The sequence below is a fragment of the Orbicella franksi genome, chromosome 6 (genome assembly GCF_964199315.1).
Source record: "Orbicella franksi chromosome 6, jaOrbFran1.1, whole genome shotgun sequence".
NCBI lineage: Eukaryota > Metazoa > Cnidaria > Anthozoa > Scleractinia > Merulinidae > Orbicella > Orbicella franksi.
In genome coordinates, this window is record NC_138150.1 from 3,123,223 (window position 1) to 3,143,133 (window position 19,911).

The 19,911-nt window shown below is 35.9% G+C and overlaps 3 protein-coding genes across 4 annotated transcripts; 2 read left to right on the forward strand and 1 right to left on the reverse strand.

Annotated features, from left to right (window-relative positions):
- The first annotated feature begins 179 nt into the window (after positions 1-179).
- Positions 180-12,801, forward strand: LOC145490962 (protein lin-9 homolog). Of its 2 annotated transcripts, none has more exons than XM_081470083.1 (26): positions 180-206; positions 827-859; positions 1,843-1,892; positions 2,339-2,416; positions 3,506-3,534; positions 3,984-4,008; positions 4,475-4,513; positions 4,636-4,724; positions 5,140-5,203; positions 5,518-5,579; positions 5,842-5,923; positions 6,361-6,436; positions 6,540-6,635; positions 7,069-7,106; positions 7,666-7,760; positions 7,885-7,924; positions 8,235-8,269; positions 8,378-8,415; positions 8,542-8,585; positions 8,732-8,812; positions 9,205-9,285; positions 9,396-9,440; positions 9,904-10,013; positions 10,178-10,247; positions 10,485-10,579; positions 11,364-12,801. In XM_081470083.1, the coding sequence occupies exons 1-26, from the start codon at positions 194-196 to the stop codon at positions 11,464-11,466; spliced, it is 1,611 nt and encodes a 536-aa protein (XP_081326209.1). In that variant the 5' UTR covers positions 180-193; the 3' UTR covers positions 11,467-12,801. The 2 variants fall into 2 exon arrangements, with proteins under 2 accessions (XP_081326209.1, XP_081326210.1); XM_081470084.1 differs by having other exon boundaries at positions 3,987-4,008.
- On the reverse strand, positions 12,799-18,671 carry LOC145490964 (P2X receptor E-like). The gene is made up of 7 exons (XM_081470085.1): positions 18,411-18,671; positions 17,656-17,770; positions 16,671-16,839; positions 15,572-15,736; positions 14,782-14,985; positions 14,095-14,276; positions 12,799-13,786 (listed from the first exon to the last, which is right to left on the reverse strand). The coding sequence occupies exons 1-7, from the start codon at positions 18,546-18,548 to the stop codon at positions 13,614-13,616; spliced, it is 1,146 nt and encodes a 381-aa protein (XP_081326211.1). The 5' UTR covers positions 18,549-18,671; the 3' UTR covers positions 12,799-13,613.
- Positions 18,672-18,690: 19 nt separating this feature from the next.
- Positions 18,691-19,567, forward strand: LOC145490966 (uncharacterized). The gene is made up of 2 exons (XM_081470087.1): positions 18,691-18,873; positions 19,104-19,567. The coding sequence occupies exons 1-2, from the start codon at positions 18,691-18,693 to the stop codon at positions 19,515-19,517; spliced, it is 597 nt and encodes a 198-aa protein (XP_081326213.1). The 3' UTR covers positions 19,518-19,567.
- The last annotated feature ends 344 nt before the right edge of the window (positions 19,568-19,911 follow it).

Here is a 19,911-nt window from a genome sequence, read left to right on the forward strand (position 1 = left end):
TGTGATTTTCCTTTCCTTTGACAGGAAACATTAACCGTCTGCTCGCATGCTAAGAAAATTGCCGAAATATTTCTCCGTCCGTGTTAAAAAGAAAAAAAATAGAAAAAAAAAAAAATGAATGACATTAAATTTACCCAGAATGCTGAGCGGCAGAGTTCTTTGAAAAAAGAGCGCGTCGCCCCCAGAAAACAATATGGCGGAAGAAGGTAAAGTAATCAAACACTTTAAATTTGTGTTTATCACGTCGTTTTCCATTTCATTAGTAAATGCAGCTTGAACTAATTATTTTATTGACACATTTTTGCCTCAAATATCTCGGAATGTTTCTTATACATATGTAATTCTTGACATATAAGTGAGATTAGTTTTGTAGCCGGCCCGAAGAAGCTCGGCAGATTTGAAGGTGAATTCTAAAATGTTCTGGAAGGAGTTTGCACATTTGAAGAATTGTCTAAGTGTAAATTATGAACGAAAACTAAAGCAGAGTCACACAAACTTCCAACTGTTGTTTTAAAACCTTTTGAATGCATAAATTTGTAATTTTTAAGAAAACTTGACTTTGGGGTACATGGTGAGACCCAAATTGAGGTTACAAGTGTGCTCATTAGATGACACATAAGTTAACCTACAGATTTATCGATCTTTGTTTCTAGAGTCTAAGTATATGGCAACCTTGGTTAATTGCTGTTTTTTTTCTGTCGTTTTATTTTATTGTTGACCTTTGACTGTACATAAATTTGTATTGATGCTTTGCTTCACGCTCTGAATCGAATGTGAGACATGTGAGCTTAATTGTTAATAAGTCATGTATTATTTTGATTTTTAGAAACCTCTGCAGAAGCATTGGTGAGCTTACGAGGTAAAATTGCCAAATTCTAACAAATTATTCCTAAAACTTAATTTCAAAGTTTTACATGTTGGTATACATGTGTAATGGTTGTCACTCTGTTTGAAAAATATTTGTAAACATTTTATGTAAGCAGGGCAGGTTATAACAAGAAGAGTAAAGAAGTAGTGGTTTTCTGGTTCTGTCTTTGTACACAACTAAATTCTCTGTACTGTTATAGCAAAAATGTGTGACATGTGTTTATGAGAATTTGTATTTTGAACTAGAGACTACTAACAAAGTTTAAATGCCTACAGTGGAAACCATTTAGGAGTATGAAACTATTTTACAATGGATAATTAATTAATCCTTTTGATCACAAGATCAACATCAAATTCTCCCAACCCTCTGCGCTATAATGTCCTTGGGAGAATTTGGTTTTGTATCCTGTCTTTTCTCTTGACATGATCTAGTGCCTCCTTCTTGCAACTTATCTGCTAGAAATTATTACAATATAGAAAAGTGTAGTTAACAAATTGACATCAGTTTTTCATGCATCTGTCCTGTTATTGATCCATTATTGTCAAAGTAACTGTGGATCCATGAGGCGATAGCCATGGTCAATAACAGGACTAGACGCATGAAAAACTGGTGTCAAGTTGTTTTTTACAGTAACAAAAAGTGCATCTCTGAGAAATTCTGCTTGTCGAAGCCAAGAAAGTTTTACTAAACATCATCTTAATTCGGAAAAACCTAATTTGCATTCACTTTTGACACACTAATCTACATATGCGACTTACAAAACTAGTTTCATATGCGATTTACAAAACTAGTTTTGTAAACCGCATATGAATGCAAATTAGGTTTTCCGAATTAAGATGATAAAAAGTGTATTGCATTGCATAAATTATAATTTGATGGGTCTGTCTGCTTATTGACAATGAAAATTAGCCAATGAGTGCATAAGAATTTCTGGAGTTATTGTAAACTGATCACAGCTGCGTGTTTTTGTGCAGGTATTGGATCACAGTCTCAGTTTAGCTCACCAGTGAAGCGCACTACACCAGTACGTATATAAAATAAAGAAGTACACATGTACATGCATCTCCAGATTAGCTTATAATCAGGCTTTTAGCCAGATGAGTGTCCAGTGTGGACACCCACTTTTTATAGAAAATTTTGTAAAATATTTGTTTATTTGAGCAGACCTAATATTTTGGGCACCCACTTTTCAAATCCTGGCTAAAAGTCTGCTTATAAATACCATGCTTTGAACAATCCTACCCAATACTATAAGCCTCCTTGATGCAGTGTAGAAAATTATTAGAGTCAAATCTTGGGCAGGAGATGGAAAATAAGTTATGCATTGGGTAAATTTGTAAAGTACAGGACCAGTTGTTTTCATGGCTTTGAATAGGAATATCCTATCCACTCTATAATGACTTGTCTGATGGAAAACATTATTGGCCCTTCAAACAACCAGTCCAAGATGTTTACATTTCTCCTTTATAGCCGCGATCTAAGAAAAGGACTCGACAGACTGATGATAGCACGGAAGATGTCGACCAAGAGAGAGGCACAGATGAGGGGGTATTTACTCGTGTTGTTTGTTACAAAAATTATTAGTGGAGCTCCATACTCATATAGGAACGAAAAGGAAACCAATGAGTTGATTTTCTCATGCTTATCATGGCTAGCGGTATTGCTCGTGGGCGCGTACGCACGACGGCGACGACGACGGAGTCGCGCAACATGGCCGCCATACTCCAAATAATTGGTTGACAGAGACATGCAGCCTTGGTTTACCATGTACTTCTTTGATATTGGACATCCATGTTACCGTCAATTGATACCTGTCAAAACAAGGTATCCACTGACCAGTATCAGGTGACCATATCGCGGGCTCAAGTTTACAGCTTATTGAGGTCGCATGTTTTTTGTAAGTTGACTGCTGACCAAGTGCTGGTTTTCGATTGGATCGCGGGCTCATCTCAGGTTAACTTGTTGAAAACAGGGCAGGATTGTTTGGAAGCCGGTTAACGCTAACCCAGGATTAAAAGTTAACCGAATTATAACTTTTTCTTCTATACAAATGTTTTTTGCTGCTTTGTTTCGTGTTTATAGTGATTATTAAAACTCAAAACAGAAGGCCAAACAATATATGGAAAACCTCGCCTCAAAATTCTACCTTTTCCTGGGTTATTTGGCTCTGAACAACCCGGCCCAGGAGCTACGCTTTTAGGCTGGCCTAAATCTATATATTATTTTTTCCATGTCTTGTAATGTGTGTATCATTACATTCTGAAAGTCAAACAAAGGAAAGTAAAATTTAATAATAAAATTTTAAACCAAAAGCATTTGATACAACAATAAATACATACACACCAGCAGCAATACTGAGGAATAAGGAAGTAAGCTTTCGACAATTATGATGAATTACTATTAGTTTTGCATTCATCTGAAAGTTTGTGGTAGCGAAAGATGCATGCCTTTAGCTGTATATACTGTGAGATAATAGCTCAAGTTTTTCAATTGCTCAACAACCTTTTCTGGACAGTGGTCAGGGTTGCTACAAGTGGGGATAAATTTTTTACATTTTGTGGTCAAACCTCTACAGTTCTTGGTTAAGGGTTTTTCATTTCTGATGGCCCTAACTTTGTCTGTTTCTTTCCGTTTAAGGAATATTTGCTTTCTTCCCCCCGAACAAGGTTTGTTTAGCTCCCTTTTTTTTTTTCAGTATAATGTGCATAAATTAATTAATTAATCTTTCTTGTCTTGCTGAATAACTGAGCTATGCATTGTTAATCTTGATTTATATTCTAGAATAAGAGATATAATTGCTTCAATCAACAGTAACTACAGCTTAAGGCCCTGTCCACGCTATGCCGCAGAAATTCGAAAACATAGGTTTCACTTTGAAAATGCATCAAATGTTTTCTTTCCATTCTACACCTAAGGAATTTCGTAAAGCAACAATCTCTGGGATGTTTTCAAATTCCTCTGGTCTGGAGCATTTTGAAAAGCTCCATTTTTGTGACTGTGAATTGTAGGCCTAAATGTAGAAATAAGCTTTGTTTTCAAATTTCTCCAGCGTAGTGTGGATAAGGCCTTCAAAATAATATTAAGCTTAGGTCTCAGTATGATTTTTCTTTTCTAGAAGGATGGCAAAAGCAGCATCTGTGGTATGTTAATGATACATTTTAATCAATATGAAGAGGAACAAATGTATGATATTCATTATTATTTGTTTAGTTTTCTAGAGTTTACACATGAACATCAGGGTTTGAAAAAAACTTGAATTCCAGCTTGCCCTTGGGACAAGTAGCCCTTGAATTTTTCTTGTCCTATACAAACTTTGTTTGCTCTTTTAATGACTTAGTTGGCAGACGACTTGTGCCCTTGCCCATTGGGCAACTAGGAGAGAAAAGTTGAAATAAACTTGCCCAGAAGGAGAATCTGCTTGTCCTGGATGACCGGATGGCACTTTTCTGAGCCCTGGGACATGCCATTTGGGTCTTAATGCTATTTGTTTTTAACATATCATAGCCTTAATTACATCGTGAGAAATTTGTTCTAATCAAAGTATTTTTAGCTGATAAAACTATGAATGATTTCAGTTATTGATTGTTCTTTTGTCTCGGTGTTCAGTTAACTGGGAATGGAAGTACAGACAAGAGGCTTGCTAAGGTACACAACCATGTGATGTAGTTTAAAGTTATGTGTAATGACTACATGTACATGTAGATGACTCGCTCAGTCACGTTGTAATACAAAATGCAATTGTGTGTTATGAAATTTTGTCTTGTTAGGCATCATTTGCCAAGCTGCAGAATCTTCTTAAGTTGCCTAAAGCAGCAAGATGGTGTTATTTTGAATGGTTCTACTCCAGCTTAGACAGGTAGGACTGTTATTGGCAACTGATACTGAACACCTAGTATGAGTGTCCCAGTGCTGCAATGCAAAGTAAAATATAAGCCTTGTTAATATACGGTTCTGTACTAAAATGCAGTGGCTCATAAAAGCTGAGAAATATCTGAGACTTTACCCTCAAAACCCTTACGGTTACCAATGATATACAGTTATGCCTGCTCTTGAGCGCTTTCTACATGTATTTGTAATTTGAGATTGATAAAATGATGTAACTTGCAGTGGACCAAGGTACATGTACTGTTGACAGAACCCTAACTCTTCAAATAATTATTTGCTTCTTAACTTGTTTCTTTCTTCTCAAATTAAATTTCTTCCAAGAACCGACCATTGATTTAGAAAGATTTTGTCTTAGTTTAGTAACCCATTTTTTCCTCTTATTTCAGAGTCTTATTTGAAGGTGATAATGACTTTCATGTTTGCCTAAAGGAGTCATTTCCAAACTTAAAGGTTTGTCTTTGACGTTACACGATGCAGCATAACTAAGATGCTTTTATTAAAATATATGTAGTCATGACATAAATTTATGGTGTGATAAAACAGGCTGATAATGTTTTATTTATGTCATGAGATTGTAAAAAGCATTTAAATATGATGTTCTGAACATGAGGGGAGAAAGGTTAGATGGTTGTAACTCATCAGTTTCAGTTTTGTAGAAACCGCTCAGAGATGATACATGTGCTTTTTCGAAGCAGCTAATAGTGGACATAAAGCTACTTCAGTCTATGTATTAACTACTGATAAAGTCAATTTCTTGGTTTTAGACTCGCAAATTGCGCCGAGTTGAATGGAGAGAAGTTAGGAGACTTATGGGAAAACCAAGAAGGTTAGTATGGCTGGAATTCCTTTTAACCTGGCTAATGACATTAAATTTTGTAGCTTTTCTGAGCGCCTGTTGACTAATATTGCACTAAAGGTGATCTGTGAATATTTGTGAAAAGTTTCATCAGTAGGGATTTAATAAACAAAATAATGACCATTGGTGACACACTGTAAATGCTGTGTTATCACTTTATGGTCTGTATTATTGATGTTAGTGAAAAGTCACACTTTGATGAGTAGCTAATTTTTTTGTTTGGTTAATTTAGATGTTCTCCAGCCTTTTTCTTGGAAGAGCGGCAAGCTCTAGAAGAGAAGAGACGAAAAATAAGGATGCTTCAACAACGAAAGGTAAGTGTTTGTCATTGGTGCCTACAGTGGGACAATATTACTTTCAGATTGCATTTTGTTGTATTGAGACCTGTTGAAAGATGTCAAGAGAAAGTAAGCATGGAAAAGTGATTATTAATGGCACTAGGAAGGGTTTGGCTTCATTCATCACATTCTTTGCTTGGAAAAAGCAAGAGGAAATTATATTGTATGGTGATTGGTTTCAAGGGGGTGGTTTAGTTGCTCAAATCAAGTTGTATTAAATTAGTATAACCTGAGAATTATATTTTTGACCTTTACAAAAGTACAAGCTGCAGCACAAAAACTAGGATGATTCATATATGTGTATGATGATATCATTCAGGTGTTGACATTGTAGCAGCAATGAACATTGTACAGTGTTTATACATGTACTTCAATAATTTACATAGCGACGGTTCCTTTTTTCATCATAACAGGTAACTGAACTAAGCAGATTTAAGGATTTGCCTGATGAGGTTCCATTACCTCTAGTCATAGGAACAAAAGTCACAGGTATGCAGTTTATCTTGAGTAGAAGTTGCTCTTAACTTCACTTACTACTGACAGCTTTAATTTTATTTGTCTCTTATTTTCACTCTTTTCTGCTTCCCTTTAGCTCGTCTACGTGAGCCTCAGGATGGCCTTTTCACTGGTCAGATAGATGCTGTTGATACTGTCAATTACTCTTATAGAGTCACGTTTGACCGTCCAGGTTTGTTTCTAGTCAGCCGTTAAGTGGTTTGTGGCAATACATTTCTCTTTCTTTGTGACTGTTTGTAAATAATACTACAAATAAAACAGAGTAGCAAAGTCAAGTGCTGCTTACAGTAGAACAAAACAAGTAACAAGTGTCAGAAAAGTGATGAAACCAGCTACACTGGAGCAAGACTGGTTTGATGACATGCAACAAGATCATCCTAAGTAAATAACCCTTTTGGCTTGCAAGAGGACTCCTTAACTCTGTTAAACTTAATCTGATTAAATTTACTATATTTTATGGTATAATTTTTTATGACAAAGGTTTAATCAAAGAAAAAAATGCGGTATTTTTCCTAGAGTTTTGTGATGTAATTGCTGGCATATTTAGAACAGTGTCAATTGATAATTTGAATTATACTAATGATGTTTGTTATATTCCACTTCAGGTCTTGGAACTCATTCAGTTCCTGATATTGAAGTTCTTGTAAGTCAAGTCTTGACAGTGTTTGTATTCACTCTGTATAACATTAAATTAATTACAGCTGTGCACATGATGTAAGTTGAATTGAGATACATTTTTTCAAGAATCTGTGTTGCAAATTGATGTATCATGAAAGCATGTAGATCTGTCCAGTGTTTTTTTATTGTCCTGGTCACTAAAGAGAGATTTCAAATTTTAAAATCGCTTTATGATTCTTCATACAGATTCATATGTATGTTTCATGTGAAGCCAAACACTTTTTAAATCCAGTTAACAAAATTAACAAGTTTTTGATCAAGTTGCACATGAATTTCAAATTCCTCATTTGAATAATGGAAATTTGAAATGAAAATTTGAAAAAAAACTATTTAAATCAAAGTAACCATAATTGATTAATCAATTACCACATGGTCTGGAGTCCTGAGCACTTAACATGATAAACAGTTTTGACTGTTAGTAAAAACTGCCATTTCTTGTCATGATATATTATAAAGGTTATAGATAAATAAATAAAAAAATAAATAAATAAAATAAAATGATTATTGTTTTTGGATGATTTCAGAGTGAAGAGCCACATGACACAATGCCAATATCATCATTCCTTCAAAAGGAAAGACCAAGAACGGCAGCATTCTCTGCTTCTTACACTCCACCAAGGTACTGTGGTGTGTACACACGCATGTTAGTTGTATGTGATTTCGATCATTTGCCATTCTTTCCAACATCAGTGTCATAGCCATTCTTATTGACAGTTTTCTTCACGCCTTGTTTGTACATGTAGGCTGCTTCCCGCCACTGGTGATGTCAACAGTCCAAATATGGTAAAAGACATTTCATATGAATAATAATACTAATAATAATAGTAATAATAACGATAACAATAACCATAACGAGAATGAGAATGAGAACGAGAACAAGAGCAACAGCAACAACAACGACAATAATAATAATAATAATAATAATAATAATAATAATAATAATAATAATGAATAATAATAACAATTTTATGTGCCAGTTGGTAATTTTGTTGAAATAGAGACAAAGATAGAAGGTACAGTCAAGGTATTATTTGAATGATTCACCATTTGGATGTTTTAATAACCATTATACCCTCTGTGTTTCTATTCACAGGTTCATGATCCTCTCATAGGGGCTTCACCTGGAAGGTACATGCAAATGTTTCAGTGTGCAATAAAAAAAAGAAGAAAAAGCTATAATACGTTTAAGTTTGACAAAATGTACCAACATTTTTTATTATTTTGTTATTGTTGAAGGTTGCGCCTTCAAGATGCAATCTCCCAGCAAGGACAAGGTAATAAAACTGACCATGCACCTGGAGAAGGAGAGAGATTTACTTTAAATTGTTTTTTTAAAGTATGTTTTTCAACTGAATTAAAATTATGACAGAAGTAAAATTTTTTGGTATTTTCTTTTTAAGGTGGCACACTTGGTGGTTTTCCAATTAGATTCCTCATCCTTGTGGTAAGGATATCATCATTAAATAATTGCTTGTGACTGCAAAGTATTTGTTGTCGATAATAAAATTGGGGATGATAATTATTTTTATTATGAAGTAAAAGTTGTGGTCATGATAATATATTGACTTGGGATTTTTGAAATTTTTTTAGACAAGGTTATCAAAGATTTTACTGGTCAAGAAGGAATGCATTGAGAAGTTGAGGGACATGAACACGCAAGCTGAGAAAATGGTGGGAGATAACATTATTTTGTTGCATGCGCAATGTTTAAAGTATGTCTTGGTCTTTATTTCTGTCCAAAAACAGGTTTTAGTTGCTGTCAAATAACAAAATTAATTTTAAATGATTTGCAGCAGATTTCGACAATCTGTTTGCTTTGCGATGGGCTTGGCTTTTATTGATGTAGCTTTGAAATTTTGCCTACAAAATTTCTGTGAATTTTATTATGATTAAAGCATCTATTTGACAGTTGCAAAGTGATAATCACTAACTTAGTCTGAAACAGTGGTACAACTGACCATTCAGTTGGTTGCTCTTGATGTTGACGGACAATTTAATTTAACAAGCACCTGGGTAAAAGTGAAGTAACTTACTTGGTAACATGTTATCTCATCTTTACTCAGAAATCATACCAAGAACCCATTGATAAAGAGTTCCAACGAAGATATGCATCTGTGGTACTGGAACTAGAGCGACTAAACAGGGTTTGTTGTTTGTACCTTGGAATGCTCTTGTATCTAGACATGTGGCCAATTAGCCACCACATTTGTTGTAATATTGACCAATGGCTATGGATTACTTCTATTTTTTGTAGGATCTTAATGAGTATTTAACAGGGGTCCAGGAATACTGCCAAGAGGTTTGTCAATTTCTTTACTTGTTTTATTTAATTATGCAAATTAAATGAAGGATAAATTACTTTAATTTATTATGGCATATATCAAACACATTAGACTGTGTTTGACCACATTTCCAAACACTGAGAAGAGAGTTGAAACTATGACATGTAGCAGAGTATTTATGACGAACTTCAAGGTGTTTGGAAATGTGGTCAAACTTGGCCTTGAGTGTTTGATTTATCTTCTCAATGGAAGCTAAAACTGATCAGAAAGCAGAGAAATAAAACATCACTAAAAATCTATACTAATTAAGGTCAGATATCCAAACACCGTCGCAGTAATGATTCTCTTTGCTTAAACTTGATGAAGTACTATTATTGAGTTCCAGAATTAAGTTTCAACGTATTCAATGCAGATAAAACAGTTTGGCCTTACGCTAAACTTACTGAAGACATATTTTGTTTCATTGGCTTTGTAAATCAGCTTGCCCCTGAACAAGGAGTTCAATCCATGGATCAGTCTACAAGTGTGAAGAGAAGATGTGATGAGGAGGCCACAAGAGTAGTGGAAGAAAATAATGCAACTATGGGCCTGTATGTAATTAAATCCATACAAACAATTTTTACTAGCTTCATTATTTTTAAGGTTAAATTTTGTTCACCATCATTAAATAACCTTGTTCAACTTGGTTTATGGGTAATTTAAATCTGACATCCCCATTGCTCCGTAGAGTAACACATTTCTTGATGTTCTTCAGGAATGCAATTACAAGCCAGCCATTGATACATATTGTCAGTAGTCTAACTTCTCTCATGCTGCAAATCAAGGTAAGCCACATGCATATGACAACAACAGTCTTGTCACAGAATTTTTTTTTTTTTTCAGTCTGTGGCAAGTACTTGACCTGGTCTGCATACTGTGCAGTTTTTTTATGGTCATATTTTTATATAGACGTCTTCTGACTAGTTTTGCATTGAACTTGTTTTATTTTTAACAGTGTTGTAATATGGCCAGGTCATTTCTTAACCCTTGACTCACTGCTTTATTTTTGTCGTTATTTGTAGTCCTTAGCTGAGAATGATCTCAACACATTTGAGTTCAAATCACTATCTGATGCAGTAGATGAAATAAAGAAAAGCATAGACCCTTCAAACATCAGGTACAGTCACTCGATCTGAAGTTACTACCCTGTGTTTATTTCCAGTTCAGAGCTGACTGTTGACAAATTGACTGTAAGCTGAGATTTCTGGCTTTTGTGACTTAACAGTGCTACATACCTGAACATTTTTCACAACTTGCAGACCACCACAAGCAGCAGGCTAAGAAAGGCAGAGTTATTTTAGTATTAGTTTGAGATTCTAACAACATGACACATGCATTGCTCTGTTTCTGTTTGGTTTCTGTTTTATTGATAGAAATTATTTTGATTTTGGTAATTATTTAGTTTTACATGCTACAATAAGCATTGTTTAAAGGGGCTCAGTCATAGTATTTTGAGTTATTTTGGCCACATAGAAAACTACCTTTCAATGGTAGGAAACCTGAAAATAACAGTTTAATAAGATAGAAAAACACCATTGAAGAGATAATGATAGACCATAAAGGAACAAGGATGGCTAAGGATGGAGCAGATTAACACGGATTGCAAGCAATGAATTTGAAAAATTGAGGCTAAACTTTTCAATATCCACAAACCGTGACTGAGCCCCTTTAAGGATAAAAATTTTATATCCTGTGGAAAAAAAAAAAAGAAAAAGAAAAAAAGGAAAAGAAAAAGGAAAAAGAAAAAGAAACCTCTACCTCCCCACATCGGCCACCTCTCTACCTTTCCTCTGTTATGGAGAGGTTTGACTGTAATTTAGGGAATGATAAAAATAAGTGTATAGAGTTAGGTCAATGGTAAAGCAATGTTAAAAGTGATTGCTGTTTTGTTTGTGTTGCAGCTGTTTTCAGAACAATGTAGAGATCCATGTAGCTCACATTCAGTCTGGTCTGAGTCAGATGGGGAATCTTCATGCCTTTTCCTCATCATCTGGCTCATCATAGGATTCCACACAGCCTGTACACAGCAATGCTTGTAACTAAGATGGATTGCAATTATGACTGCCATAAAATGATCATGCAGCACATCTGAAAGCTCCCATATACTAGTTAATTAAAAGGATTGCTGTAGTTTTTTGTGGAACAGTAAGCCATTTCTAAATTGCCTTTTGCCTCTGTGTTAAAATGATATTCTACCACAATTGCTACTAATCTCGTAATCTGATTGGCTAATTTGCTGCGGGCAATAAGAGTCCAGACAAAGCTGCTGGCGTCAATGTGTCACGCAATGCCTTTTTCAGCTTGTGCTCTGAAAAAAACATTTTCTTTGATGTTGATATTGTGGTAAAAAACAAATCAAAATGTGGTTTAGCGTGGTCTGTACTCTAATTGACAACAATATGCGTCATCGCAATGGTCAAAATTTGTTGTGGACTCACTTGACTGTACCTCTTGAGTCCACAACGTTTTGACCACTGTGATGTGTATCATTGTCGATAAGAGTACAGACCATGCTGAACCACATTTGATTTGTTAACTTCGTGTGAAACCATTCATATCGTAATGAGTTCCCCCTATAGGGTCATATTCATGCAAATCAAACTCATTTTCCTATGAGAGGTTTTGCACGAGGACTTATTTTGAAACAGAGGTACAAGGTAACTCGGAAATGGCCTATTAAGTGTTCATGTTATTTAAATGAGTAACTGGCCAATATTGGTATAAGAAAAGGGAATATGTCAAGTTTTCTTTTGTTAATAGACTGGACAGAGGTTTATATACAGAATGCCAGCCTTAACTCAAAAGATGGCTTTGAGCCATTTGGTGACTATGGTACTTTCTATTCCATTGGGTTTTGTGTGGCAAAGTGTATTAGGATAATGTGAGCACGCAAAATGTTCTTTCCAATCCCTTTGTGAATTTTCAAACAATTTATAATATTATTATAGATTAGAACACATTCTTTCCTCAATATAATTGTTTCAGATGTTTATCACCATAAGCCTGTGTTGTTTAGACTTAGAATTCTGATCTCTTCAGGCTTTACTTTCCAAGAATGTGATAGAAAATGCCCTGTTGCTGGGTACAGCTGTAGATCACGGACATTTAAATAAAAAAATGTACCATTTCACTAAGTATTGTGTGATTAATATCTAATTATGTACAATTTATTTTGACTTTAATTTAAACTAGGGTAATAATCATGTGATTCAGGCTCTCATTGGTTTTATCTTAAACCCATTAAATGTGGATTTGTGCAAGGTGTAATGTTTTGAACTTGATGTGTATCGAAAAATATTTAAAAATACATTTTACAATAAAATTTAATTTCCTTTTAGACATCATTGTTTATAAAAATTATTTTGTGTCATCTAAAGTCCTTGAGTTTTGCAACACTTCTCCAGAGAGCTCATACATAGCTAAATGTAGAACTACCAGGCATATATCATCATTGATTCTTTTTCATATTCCTCATACACAAATCTGCGATATCTTAACTTATTGGCAGGTTAATAAGGGGGAATGTCCACTATTGTCGCTGTCGGTGTTAAGAGACCAACTCCAGATATAAGGTGTAGTAAAGATCCTGGCACTGAAAAGCCAGGCAAATTTAAACGTTATTTTCCTAAACTGGTGATGGTTAAAACCTTCCCAATAGCAAAAGATGTTTACCAACCTAAAGGTAAATTACATTAGAGTCATTGAATCATTGTTGGCTTGTGTAGCATATGCACAATTCAGACAAATGTTAAGTGCAACAGAACAGAACAAGACCAACAACAAAACCACACAAACACAACCAATATGTCTTTTATCGGTTTTTACACGGCGCAACATACATTTCACAACTCTTCGTGCCATAAGCGATACCTTCCCTTGTTAATTGTAGAGTGCCTTAAATCAAGTTACCATTCGTAACTTTCACCTGACTATTGATTGGCAAATAAATACAGTATTGAACCTGGGTCTCACTATTAGAGGAGGAGGGTGGTTGGGGGCGTGCTCGCCACTTTCAAAGGGTTGCTTCTTTCGGGATTTATTAGCGGCCACAATTTTTTGATGTTACTCTCTGGGGGGTCACTACTTTCGGTGGGGGGGGGTTTGTTACACGTTTATGGTATATATCATGAAGAGCTTCTAGGCATATTTTATTACTGATTCTTTTTCATTTCTACTGTGGGAGACTCCTCATACACAAATCTGCGGTATCTTAACTTATCGGGCAGGATATACAAGACGAGTATGTCCACTATTGTTGCCGTCAGTGTTAAAAGACCAACCCCAGATACCAAGTGTAGTAACAATGCTGGCAAGGAAAAATGACCTGAAACACAAAACAAATTTATATTATATTCCTGAGCTGGTGATTGTTAAAACCTTCTTCACAATAGCAAAATAATTTACCAACCTTAAGACAAATAAATTAAATATAAGTTAATGAATTATTGTTGGCTTGCACAGCATATGCAGAATGTATGCAGAACACTACATAGCGGTAATTCTTTACATGCGTTGCGGGCCTTTGGTGTCAGGCAATCGTATTGTTTGTTTGTTCTGACCAGATATTTTCTATCAATCAAAGTAAGCCAAACTGCAGTTTTGATATTACTATTATTTATTTTTTATTCTCACCTAGTTTACCACTTTGATGAAATTCTATTTTGATTCCATAGCGCTTCCTAAACAGTCTATTTTCTTGAAGTGCCTCATGATTGGAGTGTGCAAAATCCTCTGAGCTGAACACTGGTATCACCTCATTAACTCTGTAATCTGCGTAAGGGATTCTTCTCACATGATATGAATACTCTATGTCTCTGGTAAAAAAAAAGGACATGTACAATTCTACCAGCTGATAGTTAGATGCATTTAGGGATCTGAAAATTAACCATCACTGAGCAAAACAAAGATAATAAATATTAGCCCACCATGTGGAGGCATGATGGCCTCATGGTTAGTGCGCTTGTCTCCGGATTGAGCGGTCCACGTTCAAGTCCTAACTGGGGCAATGTGTTGTGTTCTTGGGCAAGACACTTTACTTTCACAGTGACTCTCCACACAGGTGTTTAAAAGGGTACCAGCAAATTTAATGTAAAGGGGGTAAACCCTGCAATGAACTAGCATCTGATCCAGGGGGGGAATGGAAATACTCCTTGTCACTTCATGTTACTGAAACAGGAGATAAGCAGGGGCCTGATGGGCCACTTGGTTCATATGCAAACTTTACCTACCTACCATATGATGAACCTGTCAAATAGTTTTGTTTCTGCGCAAGAATGGTGGAAATAGGATTGAGAAACAGGAATGCTCAAAACCACTTACCCCGTTCCCAGAAAAGTTGACTCAGAATTTTGATAAGTAATGGCCATGTGTAACACTATGCCATGCCGACGAAAAGGCTTTCCCTTAGCATTAAGAGCATCAGAGGGTTCATCTAAACTTGTCACTCCAGCTGCTTTAAGAATCTCCTGGATGGTGAGCTTATCTGCCATTCCTATCAAGGCACTGTTCTCATTGGATGAAAGGCTATATAGCAGAAGAGGAAACAAACAGACTGACTGTTTTTGTTATGAAATCAATTTGACTTGAGACAAAGGATACACACAAATTTTAGAGACTGATTTTAGGGAGAAATTTTTGGGAATAATTTTTGAGTCCAATCTAAGGGACTGATTTAAAGAACAAATTTTAGGGACAATTTTTTGGGACATTTAAGGGACAAATTTTAGGGGTAAATTTAAGGAACGCATTTTAAGGACAAATTTTTGAGAAAAATTTAAGGGATCAATTTTTGGGACCAATTTTCTTACTAGTTTTTGGATGCAATGTAAGGGACCATTAAGGGACAAATTTTAAAGACAACCTTTAGGGACAAATTTTTAGGGACAAATTTAATGGACAAATTTTTGGGACCTATTTTGAGACCAAATTTTGGGACTAATTTTTGAGTCCAAGTTAAGAGACTAATTTAGGGACAAATTTAAGAACCAATTTTAGGGCCTGATTTTCTGGACAAGTTTAAAGGACAAATGTTTGGAACCAATTTTCTGGTGTGGGCCTATCATGCTACATTATTTATCTTGAAATGATGATTCTGTGAGGTATATATTACCTTTTTAGAATAGTTCCATCATGGCTGTGCAGATAGCCCCTCATGTTTCTTTGTGAAGCTGCCAGGTCCTTCACTTCTTTTCCTCTCAAAAACTTTGTGGCCAACACAGCATGTTCAATCTTAATCACCATTGACTCTGGCTGAACTGTGAAGTACATCTTTTCTCTGGAGGACAATCATATTTAATGAGGGGAAACGCTCTAAGTTAGGGGGGAGAGTGAGTACCTGGGGAGCACCTGGGTGGGGGTGTCATCATCATCATCTTTATTTAAAAACACGGTAAATACATCAGGCATTAACAATTTAATATAAAAGCTAAAACTTATTATGAAATACTATGTATACAGAGTAATCTTCTATAATTTAAAATATTGCTAACTATTAAAGAAAAGTAAACTAGTAAATTAAAGCCTGTTCTACAGGAATGCCGTATCGGAATTAACAATCATTAGAAATTAGTCAGAGATGTTGCTTGCCAGCTAGCAGCTGAGGGTAGACTGTTCCAGAAGACTGCACCACTATAGCCAAAGCTATTTTTGTAATGGTTAGTATGTGGCAAGGGAATAGCAAGCTTATTATCACAATTGCACAAATTGCAAGAAGTAATCACATCACTCCACTGAATGAATTTTGAGGACAAATAATTGGGTGCGAGGCCATTTAAGGACTTATAGACCATCTCCGCCTTTAGTTTTTGCTGTCGAGTTTCTAAGTGTGTGGCCTGAACCTTGAAACTGTTACCCTATTTCTGACCAAAATCTGTGATTTTCCATACCCTCTTTCTGACCTGAACAAAAAATTGACACCCCATTTCAGACTTCTAAAGTAAGTTCATGGTTCTAATATATGACCACAGCTAACCAGAAATGGTGTCACTTGCATACACATTTGAACTACCATTTTGTGGGTTAAGGAGAAATGTGTTTCATCTTTAATGGCTAAAAATATCCAAGCTGCAGGATAAAATGTTTCTTTTCATAATCAGTCCAGCTTAGACTAGTCCAGAAAGCCTGGTAATAAAAGACTAAATAATAGCCTTAAGTGAGCTAAAACTAGATTAAAAATGTCTTCAACAGAAAAGTATTATAACAGAATGTACCTGATTGTTTCGAATTGATGAAGTTTTCCACTAGTTGACTTGGAAATATTTTTGATTTGCCAGCGATCCTTTGCAAATGTTGTCAAACTAATTGTGCGAGATTCCACAGGCCAAGATAATTCCCGAGCATCCATGGTCTGGCATGGGGTGCACATCTTAGAAACCTTCTCTATCAATAAACAAGAAATCTTATTTGTACTGTTTTTATATAATCCATCTGAAACAGATTTCTGCCACATTATTAAATCTGACTAGAGTAATTTATGCAGTGAGCTTGAACCCTCTCTCAAATTATTACTCTCTCATAATTGTTTACTGTGATTGGCTAATCTAATTAGTTAGTTTGTTTGAATCACCCATTTACATATCAAAAGTTGACTTAGCTTGATTTAACTGCCTAGATCAACTTAATTGTGCCTGAAAAAATCAGTCTCATTTGATCAGGGGTGACAGTAGCTGGGTGCATTTTTCATGGAGTACGCAGTAGAGAAGAAAGTGAAGGTGCAAGCTGCTAGGGAGGTTTGGGGCATGCTCCATGACCCCACACCCTGCCACCCTGAAAATTTTTATTTTAAAGGGCATGGAAATGCTCTTTCTTTAAAGGTTTTGCTCGGCATAGTTTAAATCAAAACCTGGAAAAGCATTGTGAGACAAGTATAATTTTATAAACTTAATAGTTTTTTGCACATGTTAATCTTTGGGATAATATATTGAGGAGAGACTAGGGACTGTTAAACCACGTTATTTATTCTTTAAGATGCCCCCCCCCCCCCACAAAAAAAAAAATCCAACTATCTTAAATTCCAAAGGTTAACGCATATGCGTATGTGTTTACATGTATTTGGTCGTTACACCCCTATTGCAAAGTCTGTAGCATTGCAACAAATTTGATTAAAATCAAGCTGATTTCTGTCCACACAAATATTTTCATAACACATTTGGGGCCATTAGCCTTCAGATTAGCTCCTGCCAATGTGCAGCTTACCTTTGTTACAACAATAACTCAAGTCGTCATACTGTAAAATCTGTCTACTTTCGCTGTTATCTTCTTTGGGATCTGATAGAAGCAATCTCATGGTAGCCTCTGGTGATGTATCAAACTAGGAAAAATGAAGAGGTGACTAAACTCAGCCTGCATAATTATGTTTGTCAATAGTCATTAGTCCTACACAGCCAAACATTTTCAACCCTTAATTTTTTGTGCATGTTAAAGATTAAACACTACACAATTAACTCTCTGCATGCCTTAACTATTAATTCTTTATTACCTTTGATATGTGGATCGAGACTACTGATATGTTGACCATTCCATTTAATATTCATCCCCTCCCCAACCCTTGTACCCCCATAATGTGATGACAGAGCTAATTTTTTGAAAGCTCTATAAAATCCAGTTATTTCTGAGGGGCTGCTCTTTTGAATATTTCTGTGGGGTATGGAAGCAAAATGGCTTTGTCTTAAAATATCGGTTATTTCTGAGAGGGGAAGGGAGCATCATGTTGGGACTTTTTGATCTCAGGAAGTAAACACAAAACCTATGTAAGATTGATAATAGTTGAGGTTCAATTTTACCCTTGGTACAATTTGGTTTTTACCTTTGTTCTGGTACATGGAACTGTATCATAATGTAGATAAATAAAGGTAATAGCAAATTATAATTGAACCACAACATACATGCATAAGTGCAATTTACAAAAGTGAGAGTAGCACAATAAAAATGTAAGATAACGAAAATAATACCTCTAGATATCCTTTTTTGAGAAATATTTCAGCCAGCGTATAGAGCACAATAAGAAGAGTAATAATGTAATATATCGAGCCAATTCTTCGATCTCTGATAATAACAAGCTTGTAGGTTATGTAGTGCAACAACGACATGTTGCAAATCGGTGGAAACTAAGAGTAGGCCGGAAGTGCCGGAAGTGCAAGCTCGGCACTTCCGCTACGAGAGCGAGGCTTCGAAAGCCCCTATTCGTTTTGAACAGCGGTTATTTATAGCGGAAATTTCAAAATTTCCAATATGGCGGCGGAGAAGAAAAAGAGACGAAAACGAAGAGATTCAATTAGCGCTCTGAAACCACCATTAGATTTTATCGAGAGTCCTTTGAATGGGCAAAAGTACTACTGCACTCCTGTCCAGGCTGCAAGAAGGCCATTTCTGGCGGCATCTTTGCCTGTAGATGATGAAGTGTCTATGAAATGGGTAGGGATTCGTGCATCATTTTAGCTTAATAAAAAACACTTTTTTCAAAAAGAAATCAATTAACTCACTGTTGTCTTTGTTTTTTCTGGTCCTCCTCCTGTTAGTTATTTTTAGTAGCTTTAAGCTAATTAAATCAGTAGCTTCGTTCATTCTGAAATTTCCCCTTTCTTTGCACTGAAAAGTGCTCTTTTAATTAATTATATTTCTTTTGTAATTTATTCCTCTCTAAGGTTTCACCACAATTTCCAAATCAAGTGGATGATGAAGACCTATTGGCTTTGATAAGGCCAAACAAAAAGTCGAGAAGAAGGGGGAAAAAGCAAGAAAATGATCAAAGTGTTCCTGAGGAATTATTAAGCTTAAATAAACATCTGTATGCAGCACTGGAATTCAATTGTAAAAGCAAAGCTTCGAAATCTGGATGCAAGGAAGTCAACACGAACACTGAGAGACCATGCAGGAGATCTCAAAGACTTCAACTTAAAGAACTAAAGAAGACTCATTTCTTGTTTCAAGCACCTCAAGTGGCAACTCCAGTGAACAAGAGAGGAGAAGTTGTTCTTGCATATGAAACACCTGATCAAGAACTTTTTATGAAAGTTAAACAAAGACAGTCCAGAATCAAACACGGGGAGATAACATAGATTGATTTTCTTCTCGAATCCTTCTTCAAACTTACCAAGTGTTGGCAAATAATAAATTAATGCACCTATCAACGTTAAGCTCCAGCGGGGGGGGGGGGGGGGGGGGGGGAGAGGGGAGAGGATTGGTCAGACCCAGTGGGAATTTGACATTTCAAAGGAAGCTGTGTCAAATTTCCCACTCCTGGGCACCTAGGAAATGTCAATTTCCTGCCTCATGGCTGACTTACTTCTGTCAAAGACAGGTCTTAGTAAATATGAAACTGACCCTGGGGTGGCACCTAAGAGTCTCAGTCCCTACCCAGGGGAAGGGTTGCTGAGGCAATTTCCGGTAGGTAGCCTGCCCTCTCCCCTGGGGCTTAAATTTGATAGGTGCATAGTGATGTCTCTAGCGCAG